This window comes from Rattus rattus, chromosome 3, assembly GCF_011064425.1.
Source record: "Rattus rattus isolate New Zealand chromosome 3, Rrattus_CSIRO_v1, whole genome shotgun sequence".
Lineage (NCBI taxonomy): Eukaryota > Metazoa > Chordata > Mammalia > Rodentia > Muridae > Rattus > Rattus rattus.
The window spans coordinates 180461763-180482098 of NC_046156.1; the positions used below are offsets into that span (position 1 = coordinate 180461763).

At 39.9% G+C, this 20336-nt stretch overlaps 1 protein-coding gene across 1 annotated transcript in view; it reads right to left on the bottom strand.

Annotated features, from left to right (window-relative positions):
- Parp8 (poly(ADP-ribose) polymerase family member 8) overlaps positions 1-20336 on the bottom strand; it is a 165762-nt gene that overhangs the window by 55143 nt on the left and 90283 nt on the right. The window contains 7 exon segments of the mRNA XM_032898861.1: positions 4130-4220; positions 4638-4698; positions 13132-13225; positions 15792-15876; positions 17613-17683; positions 18339-18362; positions 18365-18427. Coding sequence (XP_032754752.1) covers positions 4130-4220; positions 4638-4698; positions 13132-13225; positions 15792-15876; positions 17613-17683; positions 18339-18362; positions 18365-18427 — 489 coding nt within the window.

Here is a 20336-nt window from a genome sequence, read left to right on the forward strand (position 1 = left end):
TGGAATTTGTGAATTTGTAAAGGGCTTCAAAGACTACCAAGCTGTTGTCCTGTATACACTTCTGAGAAGTAAAAACTTCACATGGGAGGGAAAAGAAAAAAAAAGAAATGTCTATTCTCCCAGATTTCACACAAGATTCATTCAAGGTGAAAAAAAATAGAATTTGACAGAAAGAGAGATGTATTTTCACATTAAAATAATAGAAAAGTTAATAAAATTTTCTTATTTCATATAATTTTCTTTGGGACATGAAGGCTTCATAGCAATAATGAGCTATTCAAACAAAAGACCTTACTAATGGCAGTTGTTCAACATTTCCAACAAAGGAGGACATGCGCCTTTAATCATGAAACCTCCCTACAGATCAACAATTCTATGTAATGCATATTACTGTAACAAGCTTAATAGTGTTTAAACCATAAACAATAAAAAAATCATCCTTATCTTTAATTTCAAACTATACAACACGTGTCCTATTTCTTCTGTGCTTTTTCACTCACAGTCAGATTAGCACCAACTAAATACTGTACTGCAAATTAGTGCTAGTCATATATTCCTAGAACATAGGAGGGAATGATTTTCAAAAATAACTTCTAAGTAGGTCAGTCTAAATCTTGGATTACTCACAAATTTTTACAAGTTTCTTTTACTATAAATGTTGATACCTCAAAGACAAACTACAAAACACCCCTCAAGAAATACCATCTCATTTATCCCACACTCCTGCCTCCTAAAGCTGAGGGATCACCTCAGAAGAGTGGGCAAAAAAGACTGTAACAGTGGGAAGAACTGGTCAAATACAGCCAAACGGTGTTTCCTGGACACAGTAAGTTTGGAATTCACAGAAGCTGTGGCTAAATGCACGGGATCAAGCCAGCCAAAATTCCATAATGGATGGGGAGACTTACTCTGCCTTCTACTTCAGAAGCTACTGGCCATTGATGGCTACTGTGACAGAGAGTGGGAGAGTGAGTTTTCTTCAGGGATTTGAGAAACTGCTCAGGCTCCAGTAGGTGACCCTCAACTAGCAAGTAGCTACAGCACTGAGTAGCCTCAGAAGGTTTATAAAGGAGAGGGACAGGGTGTGTGAGAATACAAGCTGGGGGGAATATGCCTGTGACCTTCATCACGGGAGAATGGAGGAAGGAATTAGAAGAGAGTGGATTTGATCAAAGCGCATAGCATGCGTGTAGAAATTTCTGAAAAAAAAATAATGTAATTATTGTCCACAGTATAAAAATTGCCTTCTAAATAAGATTTAATAAAAAAATTTCCATCATTTTATCTGCTTGCAATAATTAAAAATTGTAAGTTAGGACAACCCCAATTTTTGTCCTGGAAAAAAATTGGTTGTCTCTTTTCAGTCATGGTATCTCTGTACCTTCTCATATGTATGCACCACGGTCCATTTTAAATCGAGTTCTCCCAAAGTTTTCAACAAGAAGTAGTAACTACTGGAAGAATTTACTAGTAAGACAGATATGTAAGTAGAAAATTGAACAACCTACAATTTAACTAGTGTGTTAGGGAATTATGAGAAAAGCAGCCAAACCGCAGGCAAATGGAGTAATAAAAAAAGTTGAAGAAAATTTTACTATTAAAAAACAAACAAACAAGTCTAAGCTAACTTCCAGGGACCTGCTTGCTGGTCCCAAATGCCCACCCACCCTGTGAGAGAGAGCGTGCAAAGCCATCAGTCACAAACTCATCTCATACGAGGGGCAAATGAACCACACACAGGCAGTAAGTTCTTGAAGACTGATCATAACGAGTCAGGTCAGCCCGGCAGGATTTCCATCCTCCTGAGGTTGCTGGTTCCTCTCCTGCTCTACCCATGTTGAGTTGATGGCATAACACCATTCATGAATAAAGATATATGAGGAGATTTCTGAGATCATGTAAGAAAACTCCAAGTAAATAAGACCACAGTCTTGTAATCTCTGTTCCTCCAATACAGAAGGTGTTCCTGGGATGGGTTTCATGCCACTCCCAGGGCATGTCCTTTAGATAAGGGGTAGACATCTTAGCCCTTATCATCATTCAGCACAATGGCTTCGAGCTCGACTTGCCATTGTGACTATATACAGCCTCCACTAACGTGACCTTGCCCTCCTCACTGTATGCAGCATGATCTCATGAGCTTTGCTGACATGACCTTGCTTAACCCTCAGAATTTAAATTGTCTAATGCCCTTAAGGAAGTTGGCTGTATCAGGAGACTACTACTCTAGGTTCACACTGGCGAACAGAGCAGCAACAAGTCACAATCTTCTGGAGACTCGAAGTGAGGATCTGGCACAAACAGTTATTAAGACTTGCTCTCAGGAGACCCCAGTAAACCCAGTAAGCAAAGCAGAGAACATGACTGAAAAAGAACACTGCAGTAGGGGCACAAAATGAGGTCTATCCCCTTTGGTGCTATCCTGTCAGTAGGAGTCAAGCATGGATTACATCTGAGAGTATATCTAGGCCACTGTTCTCATAGGAGTCATATCCAAATTGTGGGAGTGTAGGGCACCTATGTAAGGAAGCAGACTGTCTTCGTACAGTCTACCTAGGATCTGTGAGCTGTTAGCTAGAGCCATGCAGGGCTGGGAAGATGCTGTCAGGGTAGGGAACCAATGCTCCTAAAGGGTGTCAAGGGAGCAGGGTGTGACAGCAAACAGTTCCCAGCCCAGCTTCCCAGCTGTCAGAACTTCAGGATATAGGTCACCACGACGCTGTTTTCCTCTCCAACTCTTATTGGAAGAGAAAAAAAAAATAAAAACTTACAAAACCTTGTGAAGAGCGTTTCAGCGCCTGCTGGACAAACTGAAGAATCACAGCTAAGAAAATGAATCCTGGACAATCCCTGGCTAAGGATCTCAGCTAACATTCAAAACAATACGGACTGGATTAGAAAAACCAAACAAAAGCCCAGATGGTCCACAGGGTATACTGTGGGGTCAGTTTAGAACACAGAAAAAATAAATATGTAGAGTGGTCATTCAGTTCAACACTGAGTTATAAACTAAATCAATGGGCGGAGTAGGTGATAGGCTGGCAAAAACACAAGTCCTTGGATAGGAGGAATAAAAGAATAATAGAAATGATAGGTAATATGAAAGACAATAGAGTTATATGTGATCAATACACATGTTAGGATTATATGGACAAGACTTCATTTCATCTCATAAACCTGGTGCTTCAGTGAAATTAAGTAACATAATTTTATCCTAATTTAAATATTTTTAAAAGGTCAGACATGAGAACCCATTGCCTTTGAACCACTGTCAGGATAAAATTAAGCAGGCACACCTTGTGTCAAGAAACATGCTTTTTGGACCTTGTCCATCATGATGAAAGCCCAAAGACCTGGACATGTCAAGTGTGAGGCAGACTCTGGTCACCAACATCAGTGCAGGCCAGCTGATCACCATATAAACTGTTGGTCATTAATGCAGCATGACGTCTTTCCAACTTAATGAGACATTTAAACCCTCCAGCTTCATATCCCACGTGACTGAAAACCAGTGGGGTGGGGAGCACTTCAGTCAACCCCAAGTGAACCCAATGAAAGCTCACGAGGAACAAAGTCTTGGGGTGATCACAGAAGAAAGTAACTAGATTAATATCAGCAGATGAAATTGGAATATTTTGTGTGTGTGTGTGTGTGTGTGTGTGTGTGTGTGTGTACACTCAATGGTAGGAAGATGCATTTGGGCAAAAGTTGCTTATAGTAGAATACCTTGCTTTTAACAACGCTATCCCACAGGAATCCAAAATGCAAACGTGCTTGCACGACCTCCACTTGTTATGGTTTTCTGAGGAAATTCTCTGGGAGTCATGGGTAGGATAAACAGGGAAATGAAGTAACCAAGTCTAAGGTCAGTCCAACATATCTGTCCGGAGCTACACCTGTGCTCAGACCCTCTGAGGCGTCCTTTTGTTTGTCTTACAGAAACGGTTTGAGCCTCTTGAGTTCAGCATTATCTGTGCCATTTCCATAATTATATGGGTGATACATCATCTTGCTTAGCACAGAACCCACACAGTTATCAAGATGCCTAACAAGTTCACAATTAGCAAATGCACATCCATTTTGCACAGTTCATAGTTAATCTTCAAAACAACAGAGAAAGAAGACTAACCTGGGCCATTTAGGTACTGTGTAAGAGAACAGTGTAATCGGACAATAATAGGTTCTGTTCGAATCACTTCCCAGGCCACAGCAATTTCCTCCTGCACAAATACATGGAAAGAATAAGTCTGGCTTCTTTTAGACCTCAAAATAAGAAAAAATAACACCCAAATTTTAAATTTAGGTTAATAGAATGCATACATTATAAAGGTCTACAAATTATTTCAAAAAAACAGTATTTTGTAAAAAGAAGGCCAAAACATTCATTCATTTTGAGTTCCTGTATGACAATAAAAATGAGAACTTATATAATGAATTGCTATTATAACAGACATTTTACAATATATGGAAAAACAATGAGAAAGATGTATTATCTCAGCTTCATTGATCAATCTTCATAAATCACTTTAACAGCTGCAGGAGGAAATGGTGCTATAAAATAATCCAAGCTGAGTCTCTTTCAATAAAGATAAATGTACATTAAATGTACCAGTCATACTATAGAAACTGATACTTACATCCAGGAAGCTGACATCAATGTGCAGATCAATATCTACATCATCGATAGCTCCATATTCCCTAAAAGCAAAGATTAACACGAATAGTTTCATTTTTAAAAAAATAGTTTGCACATGATTGGTTATTTTAATTAATAGTGTAGTCACTAACTCTGATTGGTGACTTTACGATCAGAAGTGACCTTGGATATGAGTAAAGTAATTCAGTTTACTCTGATTGCTCTCTTTCTTGGCCTATTTATACAACAGAACACACACACACACACAGACACACACACACACACACACACACACACATATACATAAATTCAAGAGTTGCTTGGGTCATGGTACCAAATAGTTCCCAGTTCCCTGAGTCACAGTCGTCTCCCGTATGTGACTGCTCCAGTATCACCAACCACTCAGAGGAAAAGGAACTGATCTTAACTGAAGAAAGCAGTTTCTGATGTAAGGAGGTAAGGGGGACACACAATGAAATGGAAATGGATACTTCTTCTACCTCCAGCATTGGTGACTTGGAACCTGGTCCATGTGCTGTTACACAGTATTAAAAGTATGAGTAGCCATGAGTCTGACACAGTGACAACAACTAAGTCGTGATAGGGTGACCCACATGGAGGAATTACAGCCAATCCAGTTTGAGATTGTTTGTTCTCCCACCTTTCTTTTTTTCCATGTATATGCTAAAAACTGTATCCCTGGGTCATAAAAAGTCATTATGAAAACCAACTTTTGTACAGAATAGTTTTTAATTTAATGAAATTAAATTTTCCTCTGAGTGGTAGGTAATACTGGACAATCACTTGGGGGGAGACTACTGCGACTCAGGGAACTGGCACAATTTGCTACCATGAACCAAGCACCTCTTGAAATTATGTGTAGTATGTTTATGTGTGAATGAAAACAAAGAATAGCAGTTTTAATATTCTTCACATACATGTCATTTATGCAAGCATCAAACTAGTCCAATGGTTAATAACCACCACTTTATTTCACTCTATATTGAATACCAGTCTAAAGATCAATGAACGATACCATCACATCCTTACATAGTAAACAATTTAACATTACTAATAGTGAAGAAATTAATAAATAGGTAAGTAAAAACATAGTCAAGTGGAAAACAGTAGAGTTAATGGGGTTACATTATACTCGGGCCAGTGACTCTTACTGAATGCAGTGGGCCACGCACACCAGACACCCATGCAGGAGGGATACTTGTTGAAATGGGTTCCAGTGGAAGAGGGGCATAATGAAGAAAGAGAATGGAAATAACTTAAGTTCATTGGATGAATACATGAGGGTGTCAAAAAACTTAAAATGTCTATGGGGTGTCTATCCATCTATATATACCCAAACCCAACCCTGTGTGTAGTGTGTAAAACACGGAGCAGGCACTGACTTTGATCCCTAGGACCCATGTGATGGAAAGATAGAATCAATGCCTCCAAGGTGACTCAGACCTCTACAGGCAAATGCCCTCAAGCATATGTACACATGTACACATGTACACATGTACACATGTACACACACACACACACTGCAATCTATTAAATAATGAAAATAAATATTCTACTTTTTTGATTACCTCATTTGTACTTTTCTTCCATCATCTTAGATTTCCTGGGCTTTTTGTAATGCCCAATAAAGATTATGTCTAGAAGATCTCTTTTACCTTACCCTCATAGGCATTAAAGAATGTTTGTATGAATACAGTGTCCATTTTAAGATTATTTTTTAGAAAGGTGTACATTTTATAAAAACACATACCTAGCCTGTATTCAGAAAGGCGATGCTATTATATATCAGAAATAGATAAAGTGTATAAAATTAACTCAGCAGCATCATCTTCTTGGGAGATAGGGTCTCACTACCTGGCCAGATTGGTTTCAAACACATAGATCTCCTGATTCAGCTTCATACGTGTGATATTGCAGGCGTGAGTCACCATACCTGGACAGATGTGTTGGCTAGTCTTATATTAACTGACACACAAACTAAGAGTTATCTGAAAGGAGGGGACCTCAGTTGAGAAAATAACCCCATAAGACCCAGCTATAGGGCAATTTCTTAGTAATTAATGGGGAATGGCCCAGCCATAGAAAGCAAGCTGAGCAAACTAGAAGTAGAAAGCCACTAAGCAGCACTCCTCCATGGCCTCTGCAGCAGCTCCTGCCTCCTAGATCCTGCCCTGCTTGAGTTCCTGTCCTGACCCATTTCAATGATGAACAGTGATAAGGATGGACGACATGTAAGCCAGATGAACCCCTTTCTTCCCCAACTTGCTTTATGGTCATGGTGTTTTGTCAAGGCAATAGAAACCCTGACTAAGACACCAGACATCACCATTTTTGCTTCGATCTCCCTCTAATCTTCACATATGGTACACAAGGGATTCTTTCTTGTTATTTCTCTTCTTCAATATGATCAGTGCTTTCTGTGTTGTTCTTCATAATCAAATATTTAAATGGTTGCAATTAAAACCTAGCAACTGTGAAACAAATAAAACACCTGAATGCATTTGATGCTTTGCACCATGAATACAGACAGAATGTTCCCTCAGAAGGAAATCTCTGCATACCTGTGTCCTTACAGTAATTTCTGTGATCATGAAGTCAAATGCATGGAATGACTTATTGGAGGCTCTCGACATTTATTTAACTGTTATTAAAGGGATTAGAACTACTTGGAATCACAATGGCCAGTCTATCAAGGCTAGGACTTCGTTTCTTCTTCATCACCACACCTCCTCTTCCTCTCCTCTTTGCAATTCCATTAGTAGAATATCTGAGTTTGTCTTAGCTTGAAGACTGTGGTTAAGAGGCAGGAGGAGGGGTTGAGGATTTAGCTCAGTGGTAGAGCCCTTGCCTAGGAAGCACAAGGCCCTGGGTTCGGTCCCCAGCTCCAAAAAAAAAAAAAAAAAAAAAAAAAAAAAAGAGGCAGGAGGAAAGACACAGACATATACAAAATCCTAACCCACAAAAGAGTCTCTAAGTAGCTTAAAGGATCTAATAGAAAAGACTGATTGATTAGCAGGTGGCATGCTTAATTTTAAAACCATTCATTGTGACAATTAAGATAGTTATTTCATGTATGATTTCTAAAAATTTTTTTTAAATCAAAACTTAGTGTCTTCTCTATTTATGACACTGTTTATTTAAAGACAGTGAGGTACATGGTCACAGGCATTCTGCGTCACCATGGCAGAGTACTAGTGAACAACTAAGAGGCAATTTGCAGTGCTGTCCAGACACGTCCCTGAAAATGGTTCCACTGGTGTCACCATTCAGAGTTCACAAATGGCACTAAGCATATACAATCGCATTTCTGTGCTGATGTCCTCTTTCCTTAATGCTGGCAATTTCATGGTTTCCATTGAGATTACAAGCATGATTACAGTTTGTCCAGATGGAATGACCCAGTTATCAACACCTCTTCTGAGCCTGAATCACTTTCCATGGGTCTTGACAACAGAGGGCAAGTCAATGAGTGGTGGGGGGGTGAGGGAGGAAGGAACAGAGGGAGAGAGAAAGGGAAGGAGGGAGAAAGGCAGGCGCATGGCAAGCCTTGGAGAGCAAGGCAGAGAGCAGCCCTGCTCCATGTCTTCAGCACCAGTTCCTGCCTCTGTGTTCCTTCCCTGCACTTCTGCTCTGGCAGCCTGCAGTGACGGACTATAAGATGTAAGCAGAAATACACTCCTCCCAAGAAAAGAAATGCTCACAAGACATTCAAATATATATTAAATATATTTAATATGTACACTGTATTGAATATTAGAGTATGCTGGTTTTCCTTTCTCGATAAACCCCAGTGTGTTAATTTTACTGTTACAATAGTTACAACAACTTGAATCAAATTATCTGTGAACATGTTTATTATAAAAACATTTTAGATACCTAACTTTCACTTATTAACTATCAAATATATATATATTATATCCACAATTCTACCACAGGTTCTTGAGAAATGTTGACTATGATTTAATTGTTTCTGCTTTCAACCACAGGGCAGTGCTGTTTTGAGACGATACTTAGGAAGAAACACACACCTCCCTGTGGCATCTGAAACTCTGCGGCTTGCAGGTCACTCTCAGTGTGTGTTTCTGCCCAGTGTGGGAGATGCGTGTGAATGGGACAAGCAATGTGCACACTTAGCCATCGGGAAGAAAGTCTGGGAAGATTAAAGCTTTTCTAAGACTGCTATCCAACACGGCTATAAAATTTTCTAAAAGACAAGCTGAGAAGACTTTAGAGGCAGATGAGAGAGAAATATGAACTTCTTTGAAACAATAGTGCATTCATAAGATGAAAAGAACAGAAAGTTGCTGTGATTTTGTGGTCATTTTTACAAAAAACCCTTGGTTTTGCTTGAACAAAGTCCAGGGTTGGGAGCAGAGGCAGGCACGCAGGATCTGATCTACTGAAGCTTACGTCTCAATTACATTTGTGCATCTGGAAAACATTCCTTTCAGTTTTTTTTGTACTGTGAACATCCCTCATCAGTTCCTGATTTTCACTTAAGAGATTTTTTGGGGTTGGGGATTTAGCTCAGTGGTAGAGCGCTTGCCTAGCAAGCACAAGGCCCTGGGTTCGGTCCCCAGCTCTGAGAAAAAAAAAAAAAAAAAAAAAGAAAAAAAAAGAGATTTTTTTAATGCCCTTAATCCAGAGTGTGGAGAATCAGTATGCTAGACAGGGTGGTATAAACCTGCAGGTTGAGACCTTCGTTTGCTGAATCACAGACTTCTGTGGTGACAAACACATTTAAGACCTCGATGGCTCAATGCTAATGATTTAATACCTCACCTCACATGGCACTAGGGTAGTCATTGTCATCACTGAGGTGCCAAGGGGGACGACATCCAGAAGACACACAGACTCACTGTCCAGTGTACATAATACATTGGCGAGAACTACTGTATGCGTATGCCTAGGACCAAAGGTGTCAGGCAAAGACAATCTAATCATGTGACAAAGAAGAGGAAGCAGTTCTTAGGAAAGAGGTAGATAGAAAGTTAAGAGGACCGGAAGAAAGTAGACATCTTTAGTTACGCCATGTCTTTTAGAATGTAACAGTTTGCCATTATCCATCTAATGCTGCCCATTGGTTCCTCCAACCATCCAATCCCCAGAATACTCTGGTTCTCCAAACATCAATTCAGAGAGGCTTAATCCAGCAGCCTCTTGGTAAAATAAGATTAAAATGTACAACCCCCAAGAACCTGGGAGCATCCACAGTGCATCAGGCTGTACCTGCAGTAAGAGGTTGGGTATGCACTGGGACGATGCGATGTTTTTAAAGGGAAGATGTCATCATCACAAAGGATCAGTTATTTGCGATTGACATTTGGTATTTCACAAGGTGACAACCAAAACCATCTCTTCTCCAGAGTGATGAGAAATTTCCTTCCATTTCTAAAAATTACTCATCTCAAATTGTTTTCAAATGACGCTAATCCACACTATTTTAGGAACACATGACCAGAGAACTACATTTACAATGAAAAGCACACTAGTACATCTTGCTAACATGACTCAAGATGAAACTCATTTAGTCTGACCACCAGATATTTATCCTGCAGGATCCAACACACCTCCCATTCACAAGACTGCAAAGTCATCCCCAACGCTTAAACACACAGGTCCATGCGGCCACTACCTTGTTTTTGATGGAGGGACAGATTGAGCTTCCATTATCAATTTTAGTAATAAATCTCTTATGAATTGCTTTTTCTATATCAGTGTTTGCCTACATTTAAAAGGGATTTGCTTCAACCTATCCAATCAGCTATTTCTATCTCTTATAAGGAGCTCAGATGTGGTTAGCTGCCTTTCTCATTAGGTGTCACATTATAAAGGGAAAAAAGAAAGACACCAAATAGCCTATCGTGCATATTAAGGTACTTTTGCTTTTCAAACTCCATTAAGTTCTTATGCATCTCAATTAAGCTAAAGAACTGCTAATTAGAACAGTCTGCTTTCAATAGACTTAGAACTCTGCAAGGAGGAGTCCAATGCCTTCTGCCTAAATAACCATTTCTCAGTATGTCTAAGGATTGGAATAGGCTATAAATTCATTTTTATTTACTTAAAGTAAATTGAACAAGTTTTTCTGTTGTTTGCTTCATATCATGAGACCTAAAGAGGTTACTTATTCTGCAATCGTCCTTTGTAACTAGAAAAAAAAAAATCGAGACAAGGCAAGAACATGGTTTGTACTGAGATTTAAGTGAGATCAAAACTGTTATAAGAAAAATAGACCAGAAGAAAAAATTCAAGTCATTGTTGACTTTTAGGTATTTCATTTGGTTGGAACTTCAAGCACTTATGGAGTTATAACACATCGTACTTGTCAATAACATTGTTACTGATAGAAAATATAAATGAATCACCACACAGGCCAGATAAATACTGGGTGAAGACACAAACATTTCACAGTCATATGATAGCTCAGGAAATATGGAAATGTGTTTTAGAAAAGTCTTAACTTAAAAAAAGCATCTACTAAAGCAATTCTTTAAACAACAATATATGTTTTTTAAAGATGTATTTATTTTATTTATATGAGTATACCACTAAAGCTGTCTTCAGACACACCAGAAGAGGGCATCAGATCCTATTACAGATGGTTGTGAGCCACCATGTGGTTGCTGGGAATTGAACTCAGGACCTCTGGAAGAATCAGTCAGTGCTCTTAACTGCCGAGACATCTCCTCAGCCCAACAATATATGTTTTGAGAGGAAGACGGGAAGCTGAATTCTGGTTGAATCATATTCTTACTTCAGCCTTCTACTATCGCTATTATTGTATGTAAAATCAAAGTTTTAAATTTTCAAGAAAAGTTCCACTATCATAGGAAAAAAAAGAAGCCATGGTTTTGGATAATTTACTGGTGGCTCCTACACTACCCACGTGGATTCACTCTGGAAGACTGAACGTTCACAGCGCTTATGCTGGACCATACTATAGATCAACTCTGGGGTGATCAGAACTATCCAGCTAAGATTTTAAAGTCTGTAAAAACTTCATTTACCAAAGATAATCGCACAATTGTATGTGTATGATGGATCTCCAAAAACAAGAGAGATGTTCGGGAACATGGTCCTCACTTATTTAGGCCAGAGGAGGCACTGAGTGGTTATTTCTCAAATCTAAATGAAGAACATGACCACTGTAAATTAATGCTGTGTGGACTTGTCAAGTGAAAATATTTGTTCACCTTCTCAGTAAACAGGTGTGTCCACCGGAGAGGTTGAGTGATAACTAGACAATGTGTCCTTTTGTCCCTTTTCAGATGATGCCACTACCAACTGTCAAGAACCCACCATGAATCCTTTATTTTGTATAACATCTCCATACCATGTTAAGTTCCAGGATCATGAGTCAAAAAGCCAACCAAATCAAGATACAACAAATAAACAAAAGGCAGTGCAAATCTCTCTAGTCGGTAGATTATTAATAAAATAACAAATAATATACTCAACAGCCAAATGCTGAGTGCACAGAATACAGACTAAACCATCCGTGCAGAGATCTGAGGAGAGCTCAGGGAGCTGGCATTCATAGTGCGGTGTGAAGGCAGTGCTCCTTGACAAGACAGTAACTTGTACAAGTGCTTTGAGTCCTGGGGAAACCTGGTCCGGCAGGGCAACTTGGTAGTTAGGGCTGGAATTGAGGTGTTTAGGGGTATGCCTCAACAAAAGGGCAATTTCTGCAAGTGACCTGAGCTCTGAAGCAATGGAGTCCAGCTGGCGGTTGGTAGTTAGGGCTTAAATTGAGGTCAGGAAAGAAGCCTAGAATTCCACAGAGACTTAGAAACTACACTGTATGTATGCAAAGATACAAAGAGCGAGACTCTAAAAGAAGCCGGCTTGACTTGTAGATGCCAGTGTAAGGGCACAAATGTTGTCTTACACTAAATAGAAAAAAAGAGTAAGAGGAACGTTTTATAACCAGAGTATAGCTAATTACAGACTAAAACGCACTGTCATTCAAACTATCATGCATTATGTCTCCCACCTCCGCCTGCATTCACCACATGGGTAACAGTATTTCTGCATTATTTACTTTCACTGTTCGAAACGATATGGCCCAGATGAAAGAACTATCTATTGTAGTAAATAATAAACACACACACACACACACACACACACACACACACACACACGGCCTTGCTACTTGCTACACAGCCCTGAATCAACTCAGACTGGCATTCCTCCTGGTTCAGCTTTCCAAGTGCTGAAATCACAAGTGTATGTCCATAGATTCTAGAGACTGCTCCTTTTGCAAACTAACACTCAAAACGAATTATTTCTATAATGCATCTAATTTTACTTTAATATGAAACGAAAAGCCATAAAGCTGTCCTTTGGCACCATGAGAGGCACAGTGGAATTCCTCAAACATTTCTAAACATAATCACTGTAAGGAATTTTTTAATTTACTCTAATAGAAAGCCCTAATGACGAATGTAAGGTAAAGTACGGAAGCCATTTACCTGAGAGAAACTGCATGTGGTCCATAGAGCTCCCTCACTGCAGACAGATCAGCTTCTAGCTGAGGGTGTTTGTGCAGTTCCCGTGTCAATTCACCTGCCAGGAAGGATGGTTCAGAACTAAGTGAAAAGAGTCAAAAGGAACCAAGAGGCAAAAAAAAAAAAAAAAAAAAAAAAAAAGCTGTGCAAAACGTCATTACAGGTGAACCAACAGCACCTTCGAAAAGTTCTATTCACACATGGCTAGGATAGCTCATTGTTTTAAAATTAACATTAGACCTTTTAAATTTACTTCAACAAGATTCTCCACAAGATTCTCACTACAATTAGTCTTTTTATTCATTGATTTATTTATACATGCATATAGGTATTATATGCATGTATGTATCTATTGAGAATGTCATGCTTCTCAGTTGTCTGTATGTATATAGAATTAGAACTATTGATTCTCCCATTAAGGTAGATTGTTAGTATGTAGATTTCAGTAGGAATGCCAACTTTTTATTCTCCATCTCTTCACAGTGTTCCTGGTCCTTCTGTACAAGCCATGAGCCACATCAGTATTTCCCTCCCCTTTGGTTCCGCTATGCAAGCAGAAGATCAACAGACATATCTTTGATCCCAAAGATATGTAGAAGCCTCTTTTACTCAAGAATAAATCTAGAATCCAAAAGTTGGTGAACCACAAGGCCGACTCTCTCACAGCACCCAAGAGGTGATTCATTAAATTGAAACCTCTACTGGGATATCTTTTTTAATCTGTGTCTGCTATCTACCTGTCTTCAATCTAGTCTTTTGTCTCTTCCTGTCATGCTCAACTAGGAAAGAAATCTTAAAGAGTACCATGGCCCTGAAAGAGCCACGCATACTTGAGTACCATGGGACTGACACTGTGGTTTTCTCCTCTTCGTTTCTCTTATTCTGAGCTATTTGCTGTGCTCTGAAGTGATCCTTTATATGACATTCATTTCTACTCAGTGTGACTTATGACTACTGTTCCAATTTTCATCAGGTAAATCAAGCATATGTCTGCATGATGGAATACTCCAGCTCATTATGCCTTCCAATAGCAAAGAAGAGGAGACCTGGTTCTTTCTTTGTACTTATGCTACACAGTCACATCCTAGAAGATAGCTTTTGCTACTTCCAATGATCTTAGTGATCTACATTTCATTTTTAAAAGTGATTATCTGCAGAAATGCAAATGCTTAAAGGGAATGAATGACCGGCAGATATTCTGGAAACAATCTAGACTAAGTAACGCACCAAATTCCCCTCTGGAAGAATGAATAGTGCAACGAAAAATCAGATTTGGAAAGCCTCTTTTACATACTGGTAATGTTATGGTTTGTATATGCTTAGCCCAGGAAGTGACACTATTAGAATGTGTGGCCATTGCTGTAAGTGTGTCCCTGTGTGAGTGGGCTTTAAGACCCTCACCCTAGTTGCCTGGAAGCCTGTCTTCCACTAGCAGCCTTTAGATGAAGATGTGTGAACCTGCAAGCCAGCCCCAAATAAATATTGTCCTGATAAGACTTGCTTTGGTCATGGTGTCTGTTCACAGCAGTAAAACCCTAACTAAGACAGGTAACATGCTGTCATGTGTTGGGAGTGACAGTATTAGACAACTGCCCAACATCTAGAAAGTTACTCCATAGAGGGAAACCTACTTAATCATGCCCATGTTCCTACTGCCTTGTGTATGTCTGATTTAGCAAGCACTGATTTTTTTATTCTGTCACATTAATTCTCTTCCATACTAACTATCTTTAAAGGCCTATTTTATCATATTATCCTTCCCGCACAGACACAAACTACAAAGGCATTTGATCAAGGAGGTCACAGAAACCTAGCAACGTATTAAATGGTTGCATCTTAAAATAACATGCCTGGTTTTAAGTTTTAACATTATTCTGAGTCATGAGAGTTACATATCTCCTACATAACACATATGTAGGCATGCTATATATACAGATTTAAAAATCTTCCTCATATATCTTCACCAAGAAACAAGTATTTCTCAAGAAAATTATTGCCAATCAAAATTTGTTAAAATCAATCATCTTCGATTTACAACTAACAATCTATGCTTTTCTTAGAAATAACAACATGTAAAAATATTTCTTACAAAGTCTATGAGGAAGACAAAGTGTCCTTGTTTTCACTCTGTGGAATCTAGGTATGTGTGGGGTTGCTGAAAGTCACTGAGAGAGGGAAGGAAGGTGGCCTTGCCAGAGTGAATGAAGAGAAACAGGAAGGAGCAATGGAGTTCTCACACTGTGATGAAAACGAAGGGGGGAGGGGACTGGAGAAAGGAAGACCATAAAGAGGGGGAAAGGGTGAGTAAGAACAGAGTAGAATGCCTATGTGTAAGACTGTCTGAGTGAAACCCATTTCCTTGCATGCTAACCCAAATTCAATAACAAACAATGTGAACAGTCGAATAATAATCCTAGCCAAACCCCCACACCTCGGTAACTAATTAATAGACTAAATCCAGTAGACAAACCCAGTGCAAAGATCTACAATGTAAGTGTGAATGGACACTGTGTGGAAAGTGAAAAACCAACGACTGATGTTTTCTACTTGTGTATTGAGGCCTGCGCCACTTCTGGGCTCCCTCCTTCCACCAGGACAAACATGGCTGCATTGGGAGGTAGGGCCGCTTACCTGTCCTCCATAGTAAAACTCTTCAGAGTCGTTGTCACCCTCCGAGTCTTCTTCCACCGTACTATTCTGCCTTGACTCCTTCAAATGACAAAGACAAACCAGAAAGCAGCCATAACAAACAGGTTTGGGCATAATGAGAGGGTTTCATACAGAACACACTGTTGGTGCAGCGTAACTTCAAAAATGAAAGAAAAGGAGCAACAGAGGTAACACTGCAGACGCCCTTGGTTCATTTAGAGACGTTTACTGACAATAAACCTTCCCTGAAGATCCAGATGCTAATACGTGCGGTTTCCCTACAGGGACACTGCAAACTGTGTATGATCAGTCATGCTTGCAGCTCTTCTCTGATACAACCTTTGACAGGCTCGCACTAATTCAGCTCTTATTTAAAAGTTCATCTGCACTATTTGCCCAAGATGGCTTTCGCTTCCATCGCCAACACAAAGCAACAGTATGAAAGAGGAAGCTTGGAATCCAGTGGTATAAAAAAAAAATCAAATTATGTAACTAAATATGAATCATAATACAAAGAGAACTTCCAGTATACATGAATGATTTGCTTAGAAATTCAAATTTTGAAATGTTTAATTTAATATGCTTTTAATTTGATGTCTGAGTTTTTAATTAACTGAGCCAAACATCTGTCATATATCTCAAGAACAATTAAAATTCACACTAGTATTGCTATGCCTGTCATGATTAGCAATTTTTTTTAATATAGGAGGAGAAGAGAGGGGGGGGACAAGGAGAGGAAGAAGAAAGAGAGAGAAAGAAAGAAAATGGAGGGAGAGGAGAAAGGAGGAGGAGGAGGAAGAAGAAAAGGAGAAGGAAGAAGAAAAAGATCAGCATTTCCTTTGGATTCAGAACTCCATCATCCGTGTTGCTAATCATGCCCAAATTTCAGGTTTTTAATGAAATGAAGCAGGACTCTGGATTGAATGAAGTTCTAACAGGTTTGGGTCATCGACAGCTTTACTGAAGCAGTAGTTTTCACAGTGGACAATGAAGGGAAACTCCAGTGAAGGGTAGGACACTAAGAGCCAGCAAGCGAGACCCCAAGCAAGCGTAACTTTCAACTTTCAACTTCACTGTGTCCGTGCTTTCTCTGCCCTGACAGCCACTCATAGATCACAGATGGCCTTGTTGGACACCAATAAAAAAAAAATTAAAGCAAGGATATGAAACAAATTTGTTTTAAGTTTTTAAAAACAGATAAAAACCACTAGAATATAACTCTATTCCTGTGACTATGTTATTTTGGCTTTAAAAAACCCACACATGTCATCAAAACTGTATACAGTAAGGTATGCTTTTTATGTTAGTTTTTAACTTTTCAATTTTTATTGGATATTTTACTTATTCACATTTCAAATGTTATCCCCTTTCCCAGTTTCTGCTCTGCAGACTCCCTATCCCATCCCCTTCCCCTTGCTTCTATGAGGGTGCTCCCCACCACCCACCCACTCCTGCCTCCCCACCCTGGCATTCCCTACACTGGGTCATTGAGCCTTCACAGGACCAAGGGCCTTCCCTCACACTGATGAAGAAGGCATATGGGTGTTTTTCTGTCAGCTATATTGCTATATGTGAAGAATAAAAAATTACATGGCATGTATATTATTTATTTAGGTTCCTTTCTATTAATTTAGCAGACACATCTTCCTTAGGTTAATCTTAACACCAAACAGAATGTCGTGGGTCTGTGTTTCACTCACCATACACAACTGTCATCGAAATATACTAAATACGATACCTGGTAAGTTTTAAACACTATCAAAATAAAAGGGATGAATGAAATGTAATTTACATACCTCCCCATTTTCCTTTTGTAATTTAGATCTTATGGACAAACAGCAGTTAATATCATTTGTTTTTCTTAATTCTGCAAGAAAGAATTTTTTACATTACTTTGGATCTTAGAGCATTATTTGCTAAAATTTCATGAGTTCCTAGACAAAAATGTTCCAGGCTTTTCTCCCCCTTTTGTGAAGGAAGAGGTACTTTGAAGATCGATCACACAGGACCTTCTGGTTTCTCATTGTGCATAAAAACGTTAACCAATTAAAGAGCAAGTACAGAGATGTTCTCAGGTCTTACAACTCACTTCTAGGTATTTGACTGCCCTAGGTTTCCTGTATTCCAGGGGATCTCAACTGACCCCCCAACACCCAAAAGCGTTTTGTTGCTACATCACAGCTGTAATTTTGTAAATATCCAATAAGGAAGATATCTGATATCTGACCGCTGTGAAAGGGTCGTTTGAACCTCCTAAAGGGGTCATGACCCACAGGCTGCGAACAGCTGCTGTGTTCAGTCTGTCTAGCAGTGTCGTTGTGGATGGAAATACTTTCAGGAGTAATACTGACATGATACATTTAAACATCATTGAAAAGCTAATATACTTTAGATATAAAAGTTATACATGTGAATTTCTCAGAGGAACATAGATGTATTTGATTCACTGAAACCAAAAAGCACCTGACCAACACAGTTTACAAACTTGAGCTAAGATGAGAAAACTATAGCGTTAGTGTTACCTGTTGCAATTCTATGGAAAATGACGGAATCGGGTCCGTGGTGACTAGGACATCCTCATCATTTTCTGAACTTGACACATATGTATTGTCTGCAAAGAAATATGAGGAAAGACACAGTATACTTAGTGCATATCCTCTACAAAAGAAACAGAATTATATCTTCATCACTTTAATCCAGTTCTCATTAGGGACATACTGCTGTTCTCCAAGGAAAGGGAACCAAAGGCTGTCCTTGGTGTAAATTACGCATAAAATTATGGCCTTTCCAAAGGTGCCCATAGCATCTCACAAATGTAGATATCTTAGATAGAAAGTATTCAAAATCATGCTTTCCTTCTGTTAGGGGGAAGGGTTTGAGACAGAGACTCCCTTGGAGTAGTAGCCCTTGGAGTTGGCCTCCTCCTGCCTGCTTCTTAGGGCTCTACTAGGCCTGGCTCCTCGGACATTTCTAACACAGCCTGGGGGAGCCGATAATTGGCGTGTCGCTGCTTGGCTCATCTCACAGGACAATAGTCTGCTCCACATCAATGTCTATTTCAAAGGGCAAGGAACACAACTGAGGAGATAATTCAGGGACATTTGGTGTTTTGTTGTTTTCTTCTCTTAACTCAAAACCAAACCCAATGGCCACACACTTGCAATCCCAACACTTGAGACTGGCATAGGAGGGTCATTAAGTTTGAGGCCAGCCTTCTTTATACAGTTTACTGGTTAGATTTGCCAACTTTAGACAAATGAGAGTTATACGGGCCGAGAGGAGAATTGGTTCCTTTAAGATTCGTCTGTGGACGCGTCTGTGGGCATTCTCTTGATTTATTGCAAGGGGAGGGTGTGTCACTCAGCCCAGTGTGGGCTGTGCTACCACTGGGCGGGTGTCCCGTGTTATATAAGAAAGCAAACTGAGAAATACACAGGAGCAATGCAGTAGTCGGCACCCTTTCACCATTCCTGCCTCTGCCTCTGCTCGAGTTTCTGCCCTGACTTCCCTCAGTACCAGACTGTGACCGTGACATGTAAGCCAAATGAACCTCTTCTTCCCTGAGCTGCTTTTGGTCGTGTTGTTTATCACAACAGTAGAAAGAAATCCAGGATATATGGGGAGACCCGGTCAAAACCAAAAACCAAAAATATCAGCAAGGAAAGGAGACAGAGGAAGGGATGGGTGGAAACTCTAGGTAGCAATTTGCTGAAATTGCAAGTCTCCATATTGCTGCTAGGTAAGCTGCCATTAAGGCTCACAGTGGGCCTCCGTGCAGGTGGTTTTCCGGAGATCTCTGTTCCGGTTGGCGGGTCCAGGAGAAAGGAGGAAAACTCGGCCAGGGCAGGTGTCGTTCTGCCTCTGTTTCAGGCCAGGCTTAGCCAACAGGGGACTAACTAGCTGACAAGGGGTACAGAGGGCTTCTGGTGGCAAATTTGGGACAGCAGATCTCTTCCCCAAGAGGTGGTGTCACAGCTCTTATGACAGAAGCTCTCAGACGACGGAGTGATTCTTGCACAACTTTAATTCTGAACACGACCCTTAAGTACAGTTTTTTGGCTGGGTCACCTCATCTACATATTCGGGGGTGTGGTCCTGTCTCTACAACTGATCTGTCCTGAGCCTATGTAACCTATGGTCATGTCCTCACCTGTGGAAGAGGGGCTTGGGGCTTTGTTCTACGTGACTTGGTCTGTCTCAAACTCTCTACAGGAGATTGGGGGGGGGTGCAGCTAGTGAGACCCTGATCTGGGAGGCTAGGAATGTGCCTGCCATCCCTTTTAGGGTCCCCAGGGATTCGACCTGTCTCGACCAGGAATCAGGATACCTTTCACCACTTGCAGCCCCACAGCTCACAAGAATCATTCTCCTGTAAATTAATTTTCTCTAAATGTACCATACACTGAACAGTAAATTATACTTTAAATCCTTATTCACTATGCTATGTTTGCCTCTGGAACAAAAATCTATAAATGGACCTATTTCTCTAATAAATACAAATATTTATGTATGGTAAAGTA